Source organism: Juglans microcarpa x Juglans regia, chromosome 8D (genome assembly GCF_004785595.1).
Source record: "Juglans microcarpa x Juglans regia isolate MS1-56 chromosome 8D, Jm3101_v1.0, whole genome shotgun sequence".
NCBI lineage: Eukaryota > Viridiplantae > Streptophyta > Magnoliopsida > Fagales > Juglandaceae > Juglans > Juglans microcarpa x Juglans regia.
Window position 1 is genome coordinate 33,724,014 of NC_054608.1, and position 20,698 is coordinate 33,744,711.

Genomic DNA, 20,698 nt, shown 5'->3' on the forward strand with positions numbered 1-20,698 from the left:
TTTGTTTTGAGATGAGATGGGTTGAGAGTGTTTGTTTTTGTTTTCTTTTCAATATTTTTCTTTTCAATTTAGTTTTGAACTTCTTTGAATCTAATTTCTCTTTCTATCTTTTTCTCCTGATCTGCAGAATTTTCAGAACTTGAAGTTTACGAGTTTTTCTGATTGTAAAGTCCTAACAAAATTATAATCCATCAAATATGTAGAAGCCGACCAGGTATTGTGTTTCAGAGGACACTGATCATGATCCATTCTGCAGAATCATCTGCATTTTTTGCATTATAAATGTTTCTGTGTGTGATGTACTCCAAGACATCTGCTGTTTGGTTGGATATATATATATAATTTGGCCCCAAAAGGCATACTTTCTTGTAGTCGCTACTGATCATCAGCCTTAATTTCATACACTGTAACTTCTTCCATGGCCTTGCAACCATCTTTTCCTTCTTTTCTCTCTATATCAATTAATTGTAAGTTTTCTCTTTATAACCATAACTCTTCTCTATTTCTATTAATTTTAGTGGAGGTTGAAATTTGATTTTCGAAATTTGAACTCAGGAAAAACATCAATCAACAAATTAGAACAAAATCTTTTCAGAGATATTTTTAACGAGGATAATTAAGAAATTAAGTGAGCAAGGTAAGTAATCAGTACGCTCCGTTTAGATCACTAAGACATCTAAGTGAGTAATTCCTCTTTCATGTATAAACTGCAATGTCTTTGCAATTGTGTAAATCAGGTATCAGAAATGACATAATAATGGTACAAGAAAATTCATATTTAAGATGTTCTGATCAGTTGAAGATCAGTATGGAGCACCAAGTTCAGAAAAATTAAAATAAAAGATTGTGCATTTCAATAACAGGCCTTGCATCAAGATCTTCGGTCATAAAGTGGCGTACAAAATGGTACTGAGAGAAGATAACCTGATGCAAGGCTAGCAATACTTATTACTCAGTTAATAATACTTAATAATCTTTAAGCATATAATCACCACTTTAAGCTTTAGAAGATACTCACGAATGGAGGTAAAATGGCTGTTAACAATCTTGCAATCACCATCTGTTCAATAACAGGCCCTGCATCAAGATCTTCGGTCATAAACTGGCTTGTTGCACCGATCGATTTCGCCTCGGCTTCAAAAGCCTGCCAACATAATCTAGCTAGTTAAACATTAATCAACAATTATGAAGGAAGCACAAATGATTGAAAGGTGAGAAAACATATAAATTATGGATAAGACACTCATCGAACATGTGTAGATGGATTCCCACCTTTGAATGATGCGACAAAAGGCCACGGTGAATGTTTATTATATCATCTCCAGAACTCTTCAAGAAATTGCCAAAAAGTATCTACAAAGATAATCTTAATACTAAAATATCAACTATTGAAATGATCGTTCACTTACATCTCTCCATGAGCATTTCTATTTCTGGTCTTCATATTGATAAAATCCGTTTGCTGATAGTCCATGAGACACAATTAGTTGTATATGATAGAGATAACTCCAAGATGGACCGCATCCGACAGTGGATCTCACAAGACGTGCTTTCAGCACCCATTTCTTCTGCTGCATAATCATGCAATAGCCAACTGGTTTGTGCCACACTTACTACTACTATGGTGCACGTTCTGCTATTCGGTGGAAGTGATTTATGGGAGCAAGGTAAAAGTGCCCTTGGAAGGAGAAAAAAGGAAGATTTACATACCAAGCTTAGGAAGAAGTACAAATCAGTTCCTACATGGTGGTTTATTGTCATCCTTGTGTTGAACATTGTTCTTATAATGTATGCTTGCATGCTTTACAATGATTCACCTCAATTGCCTTGGTGGGTTGTCCTGCTAGCTTGTGGCACTGCCAATTTCTTCACTCTCCCAATTGGTATCATTGCTGCTGTCACAAACCAAATGCCAGGGTTGAATATTATCACAAGAGTACATTATTGGGTACATGTACCCAAAGCATTCCGTTGCTAACATGTGCTTCAAGGTGTATGGATACATCAACATGACTCAAGATCTAGCCCTTCTGGCAAACTTTAAACTTGGACATGAAGATTCCACCAAGATTAATGTTCATGGCACAGGTGGTAGGAACTTTACTAGCAGTAATTGTATACACGGGAACCTTGGTTAACCTAGAGTGCATCACTACTCTAAACCTTGAGGACAAGGTTTTTTTTTTTTAAGGGCGGAACAATGTTATGAACCCAATCAACTTGGACTAGGCTTGAGAGCATTGGCAATAGTCTAGCCGTTGCTAACTAGTCCACAACTATAGAATACCACCCAAAATCTTCTATATATTGGAGGGAATATTCAATATATAGAAATATTAATAATATTATACAAATCTAACAAATATATTGGAGTGAGTATTCAAAGTGAGCACATCCAACTCAGTGCAAATATATGCCTAGTTCAATATAAAAAAAGCAAACCAAGTAATAAAAATTGTTCAGCCATGAGCATATACACAAGTAATAAAAACTGTCTAGCTAGATCATGAGCAATGAGGATCAGTAGAATGTATAAGTTATAGGGAATGAGGAGCTAGAATGCATGCATGCATGCCCAAGTACTAATTAAATAATACATGCACAGCAGAAAAAAAGAAAAAACTACTTTTGAGGAATGGTGCAAACAGTAGAAGAAACTCCATTTTAATTATAATGGTGCAAACAGCAGAAGGAAAAAAGTGGTGCAAACAGCATTTTGATTATAATGGTCCACTTTGATTAAAATGCTATAAGATAACTCTACTTTGATTAAAATGTGTAAACAGCAAACATGCAAACCACATTAATTTCTTTGTGAGGAATTTTAGTAAAAACCTTGCTTGCAAAGACTATAGCAGACCCAGCACATATAGCACACCATACACAAAATCTGCAAGTGAGGAATGCTATAATATAACTCCAATTTGATAAGGTCAAACTGTTTTTTTTTTTCTCAACTTTTTTATACATTGTTTTTATACTCTTAAATATTTTTAAAAAATTCACGATATCATTAAAAAAAAAATTCTTAATTACTAAGTAAAAGAGGAAAAAGATAAATTCAATCGATAGCTTTAATATAGATATATTATAGAGTAAATGTTATAATATAACCATCATTGCCTTTAGTCGATGGTTAAAGTATTATCCTATTTCAAATAATATAAGATTTTATTGTATTTTGTTTTCGTTGGCAAGCCACACGATTTTGAGGCTGTGAATTAAATAAAATCGTTGTATTCGAAGTTTCTCGGTAAGTCTACTTGCATCCCTTTAAACGTTCGAAAATTCAAGTCCTGCTGCGTAAAACAAACGTCCAGATCTCACACCCATTAATTTTCTGTATGAACTCAAGACTTCAGTAATTTTATAGAAGTTGTCAGTACGAATAGAGAAGACTTTGAGAAGTCTTTTGAACTCATGATAGAAGTTGTCATATCGGGAAAATTGGTGCATCGGTGGGTCCTACGGTTTACTAATTCAATTGTGTTCCATATTAATTTTCCCCGTACGTCCTTAATGGTAATCAATGGATCAACACGAACATTTTTTTTTTTTTTTTTTTTTTATCAAAAAGTATCAGCATGCTTTGAGATCAAATTGATCACTTTCAGGATAGCAAAGGAAAACAGGAGAAAAGAGAAAAAGAAAGGAGAAAAAGGGAAAAAAAAAAGAGAGGAAAGAGATAAGAAAAGAAAAAGAGGAAAAATGGAGAGGTGATACTGAAATGTTGGTACTTGCTTTCTAGTTCCGAGTGACAAGAAGCTCGAAAGAAGTTGCCAACAAGATTCTTATTAACATAAGCTTGATAATGAATCACAATGGACAAAATAAAAAGCTGAAACAATACACCTCAGTCGACTCATCAGAATCTTCAGGAGTGCGCTAGTGCTGCCAATTCTGTTGTGATAGTCTATTCCTTGCTATGTACAGCCCATTTGTAATAAACGTACAGCCTGTATGACAAACTTGATTCCTTTGCCTTTATTTCTTTTTCTTTTCTATTTGTATTATTTCCAATACTCTGCTTGTAACCAAATGCCTATATAAAGGCACGACTGATATTGAATACAGTGTGGGAGAATTCTTTTACAGAAGAACCTTGTCTTTTATAATACTCATCTTTTTTTTTTTCTCAGCTTCTCATCTTCTTTTAATTTTCCTTTCATTTTTTTTTTTAATCGAAGACACAACGCACATGACATTTGCCTGATTAATACACTTTTTTAAAAATAAGGAAGTTGCCTACAAATTGGCTATTTTATTTATGTGTGAGTCTACACCCACTGTTTGGGCTCCCGCTATAGTACTTGCCGCATCCCTTTACACGGTTTCAAATTCAAGTCCTACTGTGTAAAACAAACGTCGAGATCTCACCCGTATGAACTAAAAGACCTTTGAGATTTTCTAGCGTGGGAGAATAGAAGTTGTATAGATTGAGAAGACTTTTGAGAAGACTGTTGATCCCATTTCTGAGATATTTATGTATGGGGGAATTAAATTGGTGAAGCCTAACTTGGTAGCCATATGCATCGATCGGTGGGTCCTATGGTTTCACAATTCAATTGTGTACGTTATATATTATACTTTTGTTAGGATTTCAAATAAATTGACCGTCCAAACATCAATTACTCTTAGCTAATAATTAGCTGACAATTTAAAGGAAGTTGCCAATGATATATATGGCCAATTTGTATAAGAAATTCTAACTACGTACATGCATTTCTTACCTCATGATCGTCATGCCCTACTATTTCAAATGGCCACATATGTTCTTTGGAAAAGTAGCTGGCATGCATGGTCGACGTTGATGCATGTTCGACGTTGTTGCCGAGAAGTTTCTCCTTTCTTTGACCCACTTTATCTCTATAATTATTTATTTGGGATAAGTTCTGCAACTCTATAATTGGACCTCTTGCTAGATTGTAATTGCTCATACGTACTGAGAGCATGACTTCTTCTTCTATGGCCTTTCAATCAGGAGCTTCTTCCTCTTCTTCATCCTCTTCATCTCCTTCCATCCATCCATGGAATCATGATGTATTCTTGAGCTTTAGAGGTGAAGATGTTCGCCATAACTTTATTTCCCATCTATACCAAGCTTTGGATCAAAGGGGAATCAATACTTACATAGACAACAATCTTGAAAGAGGGGAGGAGATTTCACCGGCACTTTTCAAAGCTATTGAAGGGTCAATAATTTCTATCATTGTATTCTCTAAAAACTATGCAGAATCTAGATGGTGCTTAGATGAGCTATTGAAGATTCTTGATTGCAAGGAAACGATGAAGCAAATTGTTCTACCAATTTTTTACGACGTAGATCCATCGGAAGTACGGCATCAAAAAGGGATTTTTGGAGAATCCTTTGATAAACTTGGAGATAAGCTCAAGGATAACGCAAAGATGCTGAAATGGAAGGTAGCCTTGCAAACAGTAGCTGATTTGTCTGGTTTCCCATTAGCGAAATTTCGGTAAGCTTTGCCTATATATACTTTCTCATGTTAATGCGCATGCTATATTTGAGAAATTTATGAGGAAAATTGAGACAAATATTAAAGGATCTGATTGGTGAAGATAAAATATCATACAAAAGGAAAACAATTTGATATTTATGATTATTTTTGGGATTGAATAATTATATGCAAAAAAAAGTCAAATTTTAGAAATCCTTTCTGATTCAGGGATTAAATATCTACTACCACTACCACATTAGTTTCACATAACGTTTAGTTTCAATTTGTTTCTAGATATAAAGACTCACAAAATCTCTTAAATTATAAATTTTAGATTATGTTTTGTTATGAAACAATGTTCAGATTAAAGAAGGAGAAAAGCTACCGGCCTTTTACACCGTAATCTACAGCTGTCACTTTGTTATGGAGAATGAAAAACACTATATATTTAAACTTAATTAGATTCATACGTCATCTATTGTGAAAAGTACTCTAACTATTTCAATTTGTCTTCTCTTTTTTATCGATAGGGATGAGTCAGCATTTATCCAAGAAATCATTCAATGGGTGGACATAAGAATAGTAAATCAAACACCTTTAAGTGTTGCATGGCATCCAGTTGGGATAGAGTCTCGTATACGAGACATTTATGATCAACATCTAAATATCGAAATGAATGATATTATACGTGTGGTAGGGATATTCGGAACCGGTGGAATTGGTAAGACAACTATTTCAAATGATATCTACAACCAGATTTCTTCTCAATTTGAAGGAAGTTGTTTCTTAAAAGACGTTAGAGAAACTTCAAAACGGACAGGAGGTCTACTTGAGCTGCAAAATACACTTTTGTCCAAGATCTTAGGAACAATATCGAATATTGATGATGTTGACAAAGGAGTCAATGTGATTCGGGATAGACTTTGCTCTAAAAGGATTCTACTAGTTCTTGATGACGTGGATGAGATGGTCCAACTAGAAAAACTAGCTAGAGATCGTGATTGGTTTGGCTCAGGAAGTAGAATTCTCATCACAACAAGAGATCAACACTTATTAGAAGTCTTTGAAGTTGATTCAAAATACGAGGTGAAGATTTTGGATGAGAATGAAGCTCTTCGACTGTTTAGCTTGCATGCTTTCAAGAAAGATGAACCACTTGAAGGTTATGTGGAACTCTCTAAACAGGTAACAAAATATGCTCAAGGTCTTCCACTAGCTTTAAAAGTGCTAGGTTCAGATCTAAAAAGTCAAAGTATAGATGAATGGAAAAATGCATTGGATAAATATAGAAAGATTCCCAAAGATGATATTCAGAAAGTACTCTTAATGAGTTATGAAGGTCTGCACGATACTGAGAAGCAAATATTCCTTGATATTGCATTTTTCTTCAAAGGAGAATGTTTGGCTAATGTCAAGAAAATATTTGATTGTTGTGGTTTTTTCCCGGTTCATGGAATCAAGAGGCTTAAGGACAAGTGTCTTATTACTATTACTATTGAATGGAGTGGTGAAAGTGTCCAGATGCACGACTTGCTACAAGATATGGGACGAGAAATTGTTCGACTAGAATCATCCAAAGAACCTAGCAAACGTAGTAGACTCTGGTTTCATGAGGATATCCGTGAAGTGTTGGAAGAAAGTACGGTAAGAGTAAAAAGGAATATCTTGGGTTTTACATTTATTTCCTTTTCCAAAAGTGAAACTTAGTGATTTTTTTATTTTTTTTGAGAAAATATAAATCGTATGAATTTATACCTAAAGAAATATATATATATATATATATATACATAAAAGTAATCCAACAAATTAATGTATCTTGACATGGTTCATCAAATTATAAAATCACTTTTTTTGTAAAGTAGATCTAATAGATCAGATAAAGACACGTCAGTTTGTATAATTTTTTTATGGATATAGCAGTACTCATATATATTTTTCTAATTTCATGTCTACTGTCTCCTCAAGCTAGCGTTTGTTTTATTCAAAGTTATAGGAGAGTACGTAAGTTGGTTAAAAGACAATCTTTTATATTTTAGCATGTTGTCTATTTAGTATTGGAGATTTTATATTTTAGCATGTTGTCTATTTAGTATTGGAGATTTTAGCAGAGTAATATTAATTGATAAGTATGGAGTATTATTTTTCGTAAAAGGATAATCTTTTATATTTTAGCATGCTGTCTATTTAGTATTGGAGATTTTAGCAAAGTAATATTAATTGATAAATACAGAGTGTTATTTTTCAATGTTTTATATTTTAGCATGCTGTCTATTTAGTATTGGAGATTTCAGCATTCGATAAGTACAAAGTACTATTTTTCATAAAATATCTTCATGCACTTATATCAGGGGCCAAACGAAATTGAAGGCATGGTATTAGATTTACCTGAAGGCGAGGAGGAGATGATAAGCTTGCATCCGGAAGCATTTCAACATATGAAAAAACTTAGAATCTTTATAAATTGTAATGCACGTTTTTCTTGTGCACCCAATTATCTGTCCGAGAAGTTAAGAGTATTTGATTGGCCTCAATATCCTGGAGAGTCTTTGCCACGTAATTTCCAAGGAAAGAAACTCAGTATTTTGAGAATGCGTGATAGCCTGGTCAAGGAGTTAGGGGATGGATTCAAGCCCAAGGTACGTACACAATTATAATCATCATCAACGACTTTTTTTTTTATTCTTTGAATTATGTAGTAAAGTCCATTATTAAACTTTTCCTCTTTTTCTCTTACAGTATTTGACGACTATGAATTTCTATTATTGTAACTTCTTAGAAAAGATTCCGGATCTTTCAAGCATCACAAATTTGAAGCAATTGACCGTCCGATATTGTAGAAGATTAGTGGAGGTGCATGATTCCGTTGGATCTTTGGAAAATCTTTCTGTGTTGAATTTTGGAGGATGCTCTAAACTCCAAATCCTTCCAAGAAGCCTCAATTTGAGATCTTTATGCTACCTTAATCTTACTCAGTGTTCAAGCCTTCGTTATTTTCCTGAAATCGAGTGTAAAATGGAATTTTTAAGAGCGTTGTTTCTAGGTGGCACCGCAATAGAAGAACTGCCTTTATCCATCGGGAACCTCGTTGGACTTCAGTGTCTATCTCTATTGCCCTGTGAAAACCTCCTGCGTGTCCCAACTGCTTGCATTCAGTTGCAACATTTACGCTCCCTCTTTCTTGGTTGTCCAAATCTTGTAAAGAAGATGGGGAATGATGGGCTATCCCTTCTGGCTACTGAGTCTACAAAAATGGAAGAGGAGATATCATTACGTGAAGAACGACTCCATGAATTGGCGCCTCCAACGAATTCAAGCAATGGGAGCACCGCCTTACAAGTATCGAATCTTCAAATTAGTTGTTCCCATTCAGAATCAAATTTCTTTCCAATATCTAGTTTCTTTACCATGTTTAACTCCTCCGCCAGTTTGCATGATTTAGATCTGTCGAATACTGAAATTGTTAGCCTTCCCACGAGCAACAAAGAATTCGTTACACTAACTAATCTTGCCTTGCGCCATCTTGAGAAACTTAAAGAAATAATAGAGCTTCCACCAACTATAACCGCGGTAGATGTTTTTGGATGCAAGTCATCAGAGAGATTTTCGGAAGTATCAAAAATATTGGAATTCAATGGAAGCCACATCAGATCGCTTCGACTAATTGATTTGTTCGACTGCAACAAAATGCATGAGAATATATGGAATGATGAAGTGCAAAATCCATTATTGTGGAAGGTATGTATGTATGTGTGATCTCATTTTTAATAGTATGCATGTATTGCTTAAATTAAATTAAATTAAATTGATGATGATATTTAACGTTTAACAGGGAGTCTATGAATATGATGCTACTTTGTTTCCAGAAAATCAGATTCCAGAGTGGTTGAGTTATGTTCATGAGTTTTTAAAAGATAATGATGATGGCAGACGGAGGAAAAAAGAAGAGTGGGTAATAGATATTGAGGGGTCACACTATTTGGAGGAGATAAGCGGAATTGTATTATATCTCGTAATGTTTGTTAAAGATGCTGAAAGATGGAGGAGAGATATTGGTTGTAATGCTAAGATAACCACTAACGGCTCAAATCATGTATGTTGTATTGAAGAAGGAGTACAATTGGTTAATAAGAATGGTTCGTACACAAAAGAGGGAAATAAGCCTGGATATATTGTATGGGCGGGGTACTCCAATTTACAATCTTTTGACCTAATGGTTTTGGACAATTTGCGAGTTCAATTTAATTTCCATCATCTTGAGCATGTGATGGTGCCGTTTTATAAAAGTTGCAGAGCCAAAGTGGTATACAAGAATGAAAGGAGAGCAATGAATGTATGGAATGAATGAAGTTGGGACTATACTTTTGCCTTTTGTCTGGTAATATTCTTTTGGGCTTTTCCCTGTTCGCAGCATTTGGAGCCTTACCACCCACTATTGATGCTACGATGACACTGAGCTCTGTCCAGCATTTGAATGCCACCTGCAATGCCACATGTATGGTTTTGGTTTTGGTTTTGGTTTTGCTCTGAATTTTGCACAATTTGTCTAATCTGGCAAATGCACGTATTACCCCGTAAGGTCTCTTTATGATTGTTTTTGCCAATGATATGGCCAATTTGTATAAGAAATTCTAACTACGTACATGCATTTCTTTCCAAATCATTACAAATGTAAGACTGAGGATTCTTTTTAATTTACGAGAAAGCAAATCAGGTAAATACGAATTGAGTACTCATGATACTGAGCCGCAATTCGGGTAGTTTCAGGTATCAAGTGAGCTTTTCTGCATGTATGTATGTACATTACTTTTCATGTCAGTTCACAGCCTACATAATTTCGATGAATGCTAGCCGATTTCATCATAACAAGCACATATCTGGAAATTGTCGGAAGGTAGACTTGTAAATAAATAATTATCTTGAATACAACCATGCAACAAACATCAACAGTAATGATGTTAACTCATGATATGTTTAGTCTCAGGCATCAATGTCTTTGATCCAAAGTCCTGTGGTTGACCAGTCCGTCTACTTCCCTTAAACGGAGACACAGAGGCAGCTAACTTCTTTTCGCCCAGCCATTGATGAACTACTATACAGTAAGCACGGAAAAAATGTGCACATGTAAGTCTAATTGTAGCCTCTCGGTTACATTTAATTTATGCACATCCATCATGTACTAAAAAGTTTCAATATCATGGTAGTTTAAGTCTAAAGCTGGATGTGTGCCTGGAACAGAGGATATTTGGCAGATAAGAATAAACCAATCATCTCAAAGGACTGAGAAGAAACTGCAGAAATATAAAAGATGCATGCCTTGATAGAGAAATACCAACTTTATGGAGAGCTATACCTAGGATTACCCGTCTTTGCAACAGGTCAGGGAGGCCCAGCAGAAATTATTGTTGAAGGAATCTCAGGCTTTCATATTGACCCCTAAAATGGTGAAGAATCGAGCCTCCCTAATAATATTAGTGGTAGTTTAGGAACTGGGATGTATTTTTCTTGGCTTCATCTCATCTGAAATCAACATTATTGCTTCACATTGATATGCATAATGCATATTTCTCTTAATGTCTCTGTATTTTGTGCTGTTTTCTACATAATTTCAACAACATCTAACATCACCCTCCCTCGTATGGTAACCTTTTTGTATGTTGTGCCTTTTAGCCTTTTTTTAGAGGAAAATACTAGTTTGCCTCTTGGGTTTGTTCTTTGGATTTGACTGCTAGTTCATTTTAATGTCTCTGTATTTTGTGTTGTTTTATAAATTCATCATCCAACACCAGCCTCATTTAGTACTAATCCTTTGTAAATTAGGCATAGTTGTGATGCCCATGTGTTTTTGGAAATTCGGATTCCATTGTTAAGAGTCCTACATATACCAACTATCTATATCCACAGTACTCTTTTAGTGGAGATAAGTGGAATTGTATTGTATGTTGTTCTATTTTTTAAAGAACATGGCATGTCTAGGTGTTTTATTTATCATGCTGAGATAACCTGTAATGGCTCAATTTGTATGAGAAATGCATTTATTTCCAAATCATTAGCAACTTTACTTCCTATTCTTACCTCTTCATTATAGCCTAACTATTTCTAAGAGTGTTATTGGCCACATATGTTCATTAAATTAGTATATTTTCTCTAATGGGTGGGAATAGCATAGAATGATTTTCATGATCATCTTTTTCAACAAGCATCTGTGCTAAAACAGAGTAAAGCCAATTGCTGTGGGACCAATTAATTGATCATTTTAAACAACTTTGAAAGTTTAAAGTTGTATCTTTGTGGGATATTCTTCTGTCTTTTTACAACAAAGTCATCATCATTTTAAACCAGGTATCGAATATAGGAATTGAGTACTCATAATAATTTTGTTCTTTTTTAATTAAATAAACATGCACCGTATGGGAATTATACTTCTTTATCAATTTCCAGACGTGGGAATAGCACAGAATGATTTTCATGATCATCTTTTCCAACAAGCATCTGTGCTAAAACAGAGTAAAGCCAATTGCTGTGGGACCAATTAATTGATCACTTTAATTTAAAGTTCTATCTTTGTGGTATATTCTCATCTACGAAATCAAACAAGGCGTCTCTGCTTACGCCTACTGTTGGAGAAACGGGACGGTTGGTAGGAGTATAGACCATATGGCTTGGCCTATACTCCAACCAACCATCCCAAGCATAGACTAAAGCATTTTGAAAATTGATCCAAAGCCATATCAAACAGAACAATCAGCACAACAAGCCATTTCACACCATGTTGATAACAATTTATATTTTAGTATAATGACTTTATCATAGAGCTATATATACTCTAGCAATGAAATCTGATCTTTAAGAATTAATTTGACCTTTTTGGTTCTGGACACTGTCTGCAAAAACAATTTAAACTTCCTCGTCTTTAGAAGATTTAAAACTAGTTGATACAGAGTAGTTAAGGATCCGCTATGGGAATCTAATAGGCATTTTGGGGTTTTCTTAAGGGTATGAAGGCTGCAGCCAAATAATGTTGACTTGAAATGATCTTCATTTCGACTCACTGCTTTTAAAAATGGATGAATTAATGATATCCCAACTCGCCCATGTTGGTCATTGATGATTACCTTGGATTGCAGGTAGGATTTCCTATTAAAATGTGTCTGTTCTCTCTTTTTTCTTTCTGTTTTAGTTTCTTTCTGTAACACCCCGTATTTCAGTGTATTTTTACTGAAGGATTATTTTTGATTGTTCAAAAATTTATCCTCTTATTTTAAAATTGGTTGAATTTTTAGTAAGTTTATTTCTATGATTTTAATTTGGTGAAAATTAATTTTATGTGCTTTCTAAATATTTATTTATTGTTATGCATTTAAATTGCTTTTAATATTTAAATTAATTACTGTGGGATTTAATTATTTCAATTTGACTTTACCATTACGTTTAAATTATTTTATTTAACTTGTGGTTCTAAAATCGTCTCCGTTGGATCTTTTTTGTGATCCAAGTTATGAGGATTGGACCTCATTTCTTTTCCCTCCATTTTTCTTTCCTTCCTTTTTCTTTTCTTTCTTTTCTTTTTCTTCCTTATTTTCTCTCCTCTCCCGCGCGATCTCTCTCTCTCCTCTCCTCCGCCCGTCTCCATCGTCTCCTCCCAGCGCCGCCGTCGCGCCGCCGTGCGCGACACCGCCCAGCCGACCAGCTCCCCCTCCCTCCGGCGACCTCACCTCCCAAACCTCAGCCCCTACCTCGCCGCCGGTAGCCCACACGCCCCCCACGAAGCCGCGGGCCACCTTCACGCCAGCGCCGCCATGAGCCGGCGGTGGCCCTCACCGCCCAGCCCATTAGCTTCCCCAGCCACCGGCGACCTCACCCCACCAACCTCACCTCCATCCGTGCCGCCGTTAACCACCAGTAGCTCTTCGAAGCCGCGGCACTCCTTCCGCCGTTGCGCCGCCATCGCACCACCATTGGCCACCATCTTCCTACCACTTCATCCCCGACCTCTTGGCAACCCATTGGACCCAACCCCACCTCCGATCCGTCACCGGTGAAGCTCCACCAACTACATTTCCGATTTGGGCATTTTGGTCTTCTACCGCCCATTCCGCCGCCACCCACGGCAAACCACCGCCACCATTGGCTTCACCGACCTCTCTAGGCCCTACCTTACCATTTTTGGGTCTTCGTTTGTCCTCGTTGAAAAGTGGGTATCTGTGACCCACGGCCACAGTGTATTTTACACTGTGGTGTTGCTCAGAAATCACCACTTGTAACTTTGAGATCCTCCGGAAATTATTATATTGCACTGTAAGTATTTTCCTTAAAGAACTTTCGTGATTTAAATATATTTTTGCACTAACGCATATTATCTGTGAATTGGGTTGTTTTGCCGGACTGAGTCCGAGGAGTTTCGGGGGTCGGATGGATTGTGGACGGAGTTGTGTTTGTTTGCATTGTGAATTGTGGTTGTTGGTTATGACTTGTTCACGTACATCGCATATTGCATGCATGATCATGTTTATAAAGAAAACTGGGTTTTCGCATGATTGCATACATGTTCATGTATTTATTGGATTTGGATTTTCATGTGAGTAAAAGGAAAAGAGACTGTAGGGATGGTGGTAAGCAGGGATGGTGGTTGTGTCCCGCCTGTGATTCCCGCCTACAGTGCTCTGTTAAGTATGCATTGTGTGTAAAGGAACTGTAGGGATGGTGGTAAGCAGGGATGGTGGTAGAGTCCCGCCTGTGATTCCCGCCTACGGTGCACGCGATAGGGATGGTGGTAAGCAGGGATGGTGGTTGTGTCCCGCCTGTGATTCCCGCCTACGGTGCACGCGGTAGGGATGGTGGTAAGCAGGGACGGTGGTAGAGTCCCGCCTGCGATTCCCGCCTACAGTGTCCGATAAATGGATTGTTTGTGTGAATCATTTTATGAGAAAATGTTTTACGGATATTTTGGGCCAAAATGGGATTCTTGGCGTGTGTTGGAAATAATCATTTTTCTGGGAAAAAATGATATTTTATGGCTAAATGTATTTTGCTATACTGTTGGTTGCATTAATGTATTTTTATCCCGAGAGTTGTTTGGTTTATACTTACCTGTGGTACCATTTTATGGTATCGCAGATTTTGATGCAGACGATGATGACGAGTCTTAGTTTGGCTCCGGTGGAGGAGTGATCTGGGATTGCTCCTGTTTAGTGAGTTATGTTTTTATCAATTACTGTATTTACCTTTTGTATTATATTTGGGATGACTGTATAATTTTTAAAGATAAATTGTGTTAAATATTTGTATTTAAATTCTGGTACTTAGTTGACTATCCGCTGCGTTATTATATTTGTACACTATTGTATGTACACACACTGGCACTTCGTTGGGATGTGTGACCGTGTTGCCACCATCCTGGCGTCTCGATCCCTGTGTATTTATATAAGGGGGATTGGGGGCGCCACACTTTCTATATACCAAAAGAGGAGAAAGAAACCGGCGGTGGCATTTTCCAAAATTAGCTTGCATCTCTGTCCTTTTTTTGACATTGCCCTATTCTATGCCCCATGAACTTGGTGATGCTCGATATAACATATTCCTTGACATATTGACTTCTGTGACCTTTGCTTAAAGCAATATTGACTTGTTATTGGAGTATTGCTCATGTTGGATGAGAAAAAACACAACCACATTGATGCAAAGAATATGATTGCTCAAATGGTGGTTTACTTTCGAGTAAGGTTGTCATTTCTTCAATATCCGGTATCTCTCTCTAGAGTATATGTACTTGGAAACTGAGATATAGATTTTTGGATTTACCTCATACGGACTTCTTTTATAGATTTTTTTAATAATCTGTCTTGTCTAGGATGCTTTGGTGAGACTTAATGATGTCATTATACAAGAGAAATCAGATGGGAAATCCAAAATAATATATCTCAGTTATTAAAGATTTTAATGATGTCATTAAAGAAGTGCCAAGGTGAGACTTAATGATGTCATTATACAAGAGAAATCAGTTTCTGGTCCATTCCTTTAGTTCAAGTTCTTACCTGGGTTCAATTTTTATTCAGATGGGAAAAGATATTGAAGTTTCATGTAGCAGTGAGAGAACATACAAGCACTTGTGCAGCAGTGGGAGGAAACAACTCTGGGGGGCCATCATATTTGCCAAAACCTGTCAACTCCATTCAATGCATCCAAATCAGAGTGAAGAAACTCTTCCAGTAATCACTGAAGCAGTCAACAGAAAACTGGATAAGATGATCATAGAAGGAGATTTTCTAGTGCTAACCACAGCATTTCAAAAATGCCCACATAAACTTCGTTTCTCATAGACCATATATGTTGATACCAATCACTGACATTTGCTAATTGCTGGAATTTCCATCGACAAAAACTCATGATATCTCAGTTGGTGTTGTTTTAGCTATAAATTATTCTTAGGGGTTCTAGCTGATTATTCATATCAAGAGCCTTTGCATAATTTCAAGATGATCCCAGGCATGTGGAGAACGTACGTTAGACCCGATTTAGAACAAGATAGTGCAGGGTAACCTAACTATTTCAGGCAGTTTCAGTAGCTTTAGTACTTGTGCAAAGTTTGAATGTGACCCCTGCAGTGCTAGTATATGTATGGTTTTGGTCCGAGTTTTGCAGCATTTGTGTAATCTGGCAAAGGCATTTGTGATAAGAAAGGAAGTATGAAATAAAATCCCACCACATTTGAATAGTCTCAACACTCCACATGCATAACGGGCAATCTTATGAGCTGCATATTCCCCTCTCTATACACATGGTTAGCTGAAACAACTCTTAAGTTTATAAGCTTCAGTGTATCAAGCGCCTTAAAAAGAGTCCACCATATTGTTTTGTTGTAGACATTGTATCAACAGCAAGCAATCACTCCCAACAATTATATTAGAAATACCCATAGTGAAACACAGTTGAAGGCCTCGAAATACTGCCAGGAGCTCTTTTACTTCTGGATTTTCAACCTCAAACTCAACTTTACTAGCTGCCATTAAGACCTGCCCATGTTCATCTCTCAAAATAACACCAGTCCCAGCTTTCTGAAGATCCATGAACATTGCCCCATCTGTATTAAGCTTCAGACTAGCCTCTGGGGGTGGTTTCCAACCAAAATGTGCTCGGAGCTGCACCTGAACTTTAACTAACACTGCTTTATAACTGTGCTTCAATGAGATCTTGAATCACCATGAGAAATGGGGAGGTCGACCTAGACCCGAGTGTCAACTTTCTGCGTTTAGGGAGGTGGTTGATGTGTGTTCTCTTAGGGATATGGGGCATCGAAGGAATAAATTCACTTGGAACAACCGAAGGGAAGGTTCTCACTGTAGTAGATGGATAAAATGACAAAGTCCTAAAATCAAGTTCCTATAAAAATAAAGACTATATAAAAAAAATATTAATCATAAGAATTAACTTAGATATGTTAGTGCCAAATAGAAGAAAGACAGAAATGAGCAACCATATGTTTAAGGAGTTAAAAATGAGACGAAAAACTAAAAAATTGGGCGATTGTGCTATTTAACAGTCAGTGTCGGTCATAAGGTGCAATGTGCGAATCCCGGTAGTTTAATAGGATGATGAATATTTTTGTAGACTTTGGTTACTTCTTTATCAATTTCCAGACGTGGGAATAGCATAGAATGATTTTCATGATCATCTTTTTCAACAAGCATCTGTGCTAAAACAGAGTAAAGTCAATCGCTGTGGGACCAACTTGATCATTCTAAACAACTTTGAAAGTTAAAAGTTCTATCTTTGTGAGATATTCTTCTTATCTTTTTATATCAAAGTCATCATCTAATAAAAATCAATGGACCGAATTGAACATCTTTTTTTTTTTTTTCAAAAGGTATCAACTTGCTTTGAGACCAAAGTGATTACTTTAAGGACGGCAATGGGCCAACGAAATGAAAACATACATTGAATTGTGATTAAGCAGAAATTAATAAAATGGAAATAACTAATATCCCTACTCATTTCAACCAGGTAAGCTGCATCAACCCACTCAGGCCCCAGCAGAAATAAATGCTCCCATTGTATTCACAATACCTCTTTTCCATGACCTGCTATCTCACTGGATTTCCATGACATTTCATACACAACGTTCTCATGATCTTTTGTTTTACCACTTCGTGTTACCAACATCATGCATTAGAGAATCAGTAGTACTGCTGAGTTGTAATCAGGCTTAATTACGTGCATACACCGTTACTTCTTCCATGGCCTTGCAAGGAGCTTCTTCTTCTTCTTCCTTTTTTTCTTTCACCGACCGCTGGGCATACGATGTATTCTTGAGTTTTAGAGGTGAAGATACTCGCAATAATTTTACTGCCCATCTATATGATGCTCTAGATCGAAAGGGAATCAACACTTACATAGACTATGAACTTAGAAGAGGAAAGGAAATTTCACAGGCACTTCTCAAAGCTATTGAAGAATCGAGAATTGCGATTATTATACTCTCTCAAAACTATGCATCATCCACATGGTGCTTAGACGAGCTGATGAAGATCCTTGATTGTAATAAAACAAGGCAACAAATCATTCTTCCTCTGTTTTACAACGTAGATCCATCAGAAGTACGACATCAAAGAAAGTGTTTTGGTGAAGCATTTGCAAAACATCAACATAGGTTTAATGATGACATGAAGGTGCGGAGGTGGAAGGAAACACTCAAAGAGGTGGCCAACTTGTCCGGGTTTCATTTAGGGAGCAGGTACTGCTTAATTCTAATGATCATCGTGTGACTTTAGAATTAAACTCTTATTTTTTTTTTTTTATTTGCAGTAGATGACGAAATAGTATCACCTTTTTTTATTTATATATTAGCAATTTCACTATATTTATTTGTATCTTAAGTTACTATCTCTTTTCATTTGAAGAGTCCATCTCATTGATTGTTTCTTATGATCTTCTCTATTGGTAGGAACGAATCTGAATTCATCAATGAAATTGTTGAAGAGGTTTTGAGAATAGTAAATCATATATACTTAAGCGTTGCCAAGTATCCAGTCGGAATAGAGTCTCATATAAAAGATATTAATTTGCTTCTAAGTATTGGGATGAATGACAAACGCATGATAGGGATCCTTGGAGTTGGTGGAATTGGAAAGACAACCATCGCCAAAGCAATCTACAACTTAATTGCTTATCAGTTTGAAGCTAGATGTTTTCTTTCAAATATTCGAGAAACTTCAAATCGAGAGGGTGGTCTAATGCACCTGCAGGAGACACTTCTTTATGAGATCTTAGCAGGAGACTCAAAGAATTTGAAAGTTGGTAGTGTTGATAGGGGAATCAATGTGATAAAGCATAGGCTTTGCTCTAAAAAGATTCTACTGATTCTTGACGATGTGGATAAGTTGGTCCAATTAGAAAATCTAGCTGGAGATCATGATTGGTTTGGTTTAGGAAGTAGAATCATCATAACAACAAGAGATCAAAATTTATTGACTAGTCATGGAGTTGATTCAACTTACAAGATGAATGAGTTGGATCATGACAAAGCTCTTCAACTCTTTAGTTTACATGCCTTCAAGAGAGAAAAGCCTATTGATGATTATGCGGAACTAACAGAGGATGCAGTACGATATGCAGGGGGTCTTCCACTAGCTTTAACAGTTCTAGGTTCAGATCTAAAAGGTAGAAGCATACATCAATGGAAATGTGCATTGGATAAGCTCAAGAGAATTCCTAACAAAGATATTCAAATGATACTTAGAACAAGTTGTGATGGATTGGATGATAATGAGAAGGATATTTTCCTTGATATTGCTTGTTTCTTCAAAACAGAGGATGTAGATTATGTCATCAAAATATGAGATAGTTGTCGTTTCTTTCCAGATGATGGTATTCCAAGGCTTATGGAGAAGTGTCTCATAAGTGTTGAGGAGAGTGGCAAATTGTGGATGCATGACTTGCTACAAGATATGGGTAGAGAAATTGTTCGACAAGAATCACCTAAAGAACCTGGCAAACGTAGCAGGTTATGGTTTCATGAAGATGTTCGTTCTGTACTAGAAGAAAATACGGTAAGAGAGTAAATGAAGAAAAAAGGAAATTTTACTTTTTTTATGAGCATCTTCCATTTTCATTTATGAACAGTTTTCAATGATATGCAGATTTTGAAGAGACATTATTTTTTGATATTTTGAATGTGATTAATTGCTTTTGGAAACTCAAATATTAGAAAAAATTACTCAATTTAGAAAATATTAGCAGAAAAGCAAGGTATAAAGACGTACAGTCTAGATGTGAGTTAATTTGCTAATACATGTTGTATATGTTGTTGCACTAGGTAACAAACGAAATTGAAGGGATATTGATAGATTTGCCAGAACGAGACTTGATATGCTTAGGTTCCAAAGCATTCATGAAGATGAATAGACTCAGAATATTTATAAATCGCAATGCATGTTTATCTGGAGGGCCTAATTACCTTTGTAATGAGTTAAGCTTGCTTGATTTGGGTGAATGTCCTTTGCAATATATGCCATCCAATTTTCATGGAAAAAAACTCATGTCCTGTTTTGGTTCCAAATATTCATGCTAGCGTTTGTTTTATTGGAAGTTATATTTTATATTTTAGCATGCTATCTATTTAGTATTGGAGATTTTAGAAGAGTAATATTAATTGATAAGTACAGAGTATTATTTTTCAATGTTTTATATTTTAGCATGCGTCTATTTAGTATTGGAGTTTTCAGCATTCGATAAGTACAAAGTACTATTTTTCATAAAATATCTTCATGCACTTATATCAGGGGCCAAACGAAATTGAAGGCATAGTATTAGATTTACCTGAAGGCGAGGAGGAGATGATAAGCTTGCATCCGGAAGCATTTCGACATATGAAAAGACATAGAATCTTTATAAATCGTAATGCACGTTTTTCTTGTGCACCCAATTATCTGTCCGAGAAGTTAAGAGTATTTGATTGGCCTCAATATCCTGGAGAGTCTTTGCCACGTAATTTCCAAGGAAAGAAACTCATTATTTTGAGAATGCGTGATAGCCTGGTCAAGGAGTTAGGGGATGGATTCAAGCCCAAGGTACGTACACAATTATAATCATCATCAACCACTTTTTTTTTTCATTGAATTATGTAGTAAAGTCCATTAAAAACTTTTCCTCTTTTTCTTTTAGAATTTGACTACTATGAATTTCAATCATTGTGAATTCTTGGAAAAGATTCCGGATCTTTCAAGCATCTCAAATTTGAAGGAATTGAG

The 20,698-nt window shown here is 36.1% G+C and overlaps 2 protein-coding genes and 3 long non-coding RNA genes across 5 annotated transcripts in view; all 5 read left to right on the forward strand.

Annotated features, from left to right (window-relative positions):
- LOC121241780 (disease resistance protein RUN1-like) overlaps positions 1–20,698 on the forward strand; it is a 156,313-nt gene that overhangs the window by 133,411 nt on the left and 2,204 nt on the right. The window lies entirely within an intron of this gene.
- The window catches only part of LOC121241781 (disease resistance protein RUN1-like), a 125,333-nt gene that overhangs the window by 97,700 nt on the left and 6,935 nt on the right, over positions 1–20,698 (forward strand). Inside the window, exon 5 of the mRNA XM_041139628.1 lies at positions 8,647–8,975. Coding sequence (XP_040995562.1) covers positions 8,647–8,975 — 329 coding nt within the window. The remainder of the gene's footprint in view (positions 1–8,646; positions 8,976–20,698) is intronic.
- LOC121241803 lies at positions 10,266–11,036 on the forward strand. Its single transcript, XR_005935797.1, has 3 exons — positions 10,266–10,347; positions 10,432–10,577; positions 10,692–11,036. It is a non-coding gene; the product is annotated as an uncharacterized LOC121241803 (long non-coding RNA).
- LOC121241796 lies at positions 14,915–15,901 on the forward strand. The gene is made up of 2 exons (XR_005935789.1): positions 14,915–15,417; positions 15,509–15,901. It is a non-coding gene; the product is annotated as an uncharacterized LOC121241796 (long non-coding RNA).
- Positions 19,358–19,846, forward strand: LOC121241801. The gene is made up of 2 exons (XR_005935795.1): positions 19,358–19,498; positions 19,765–19,846. It is a non-coding gene; the product is annotated as an uncharacterized LOC121241801 (long non-coding RNA).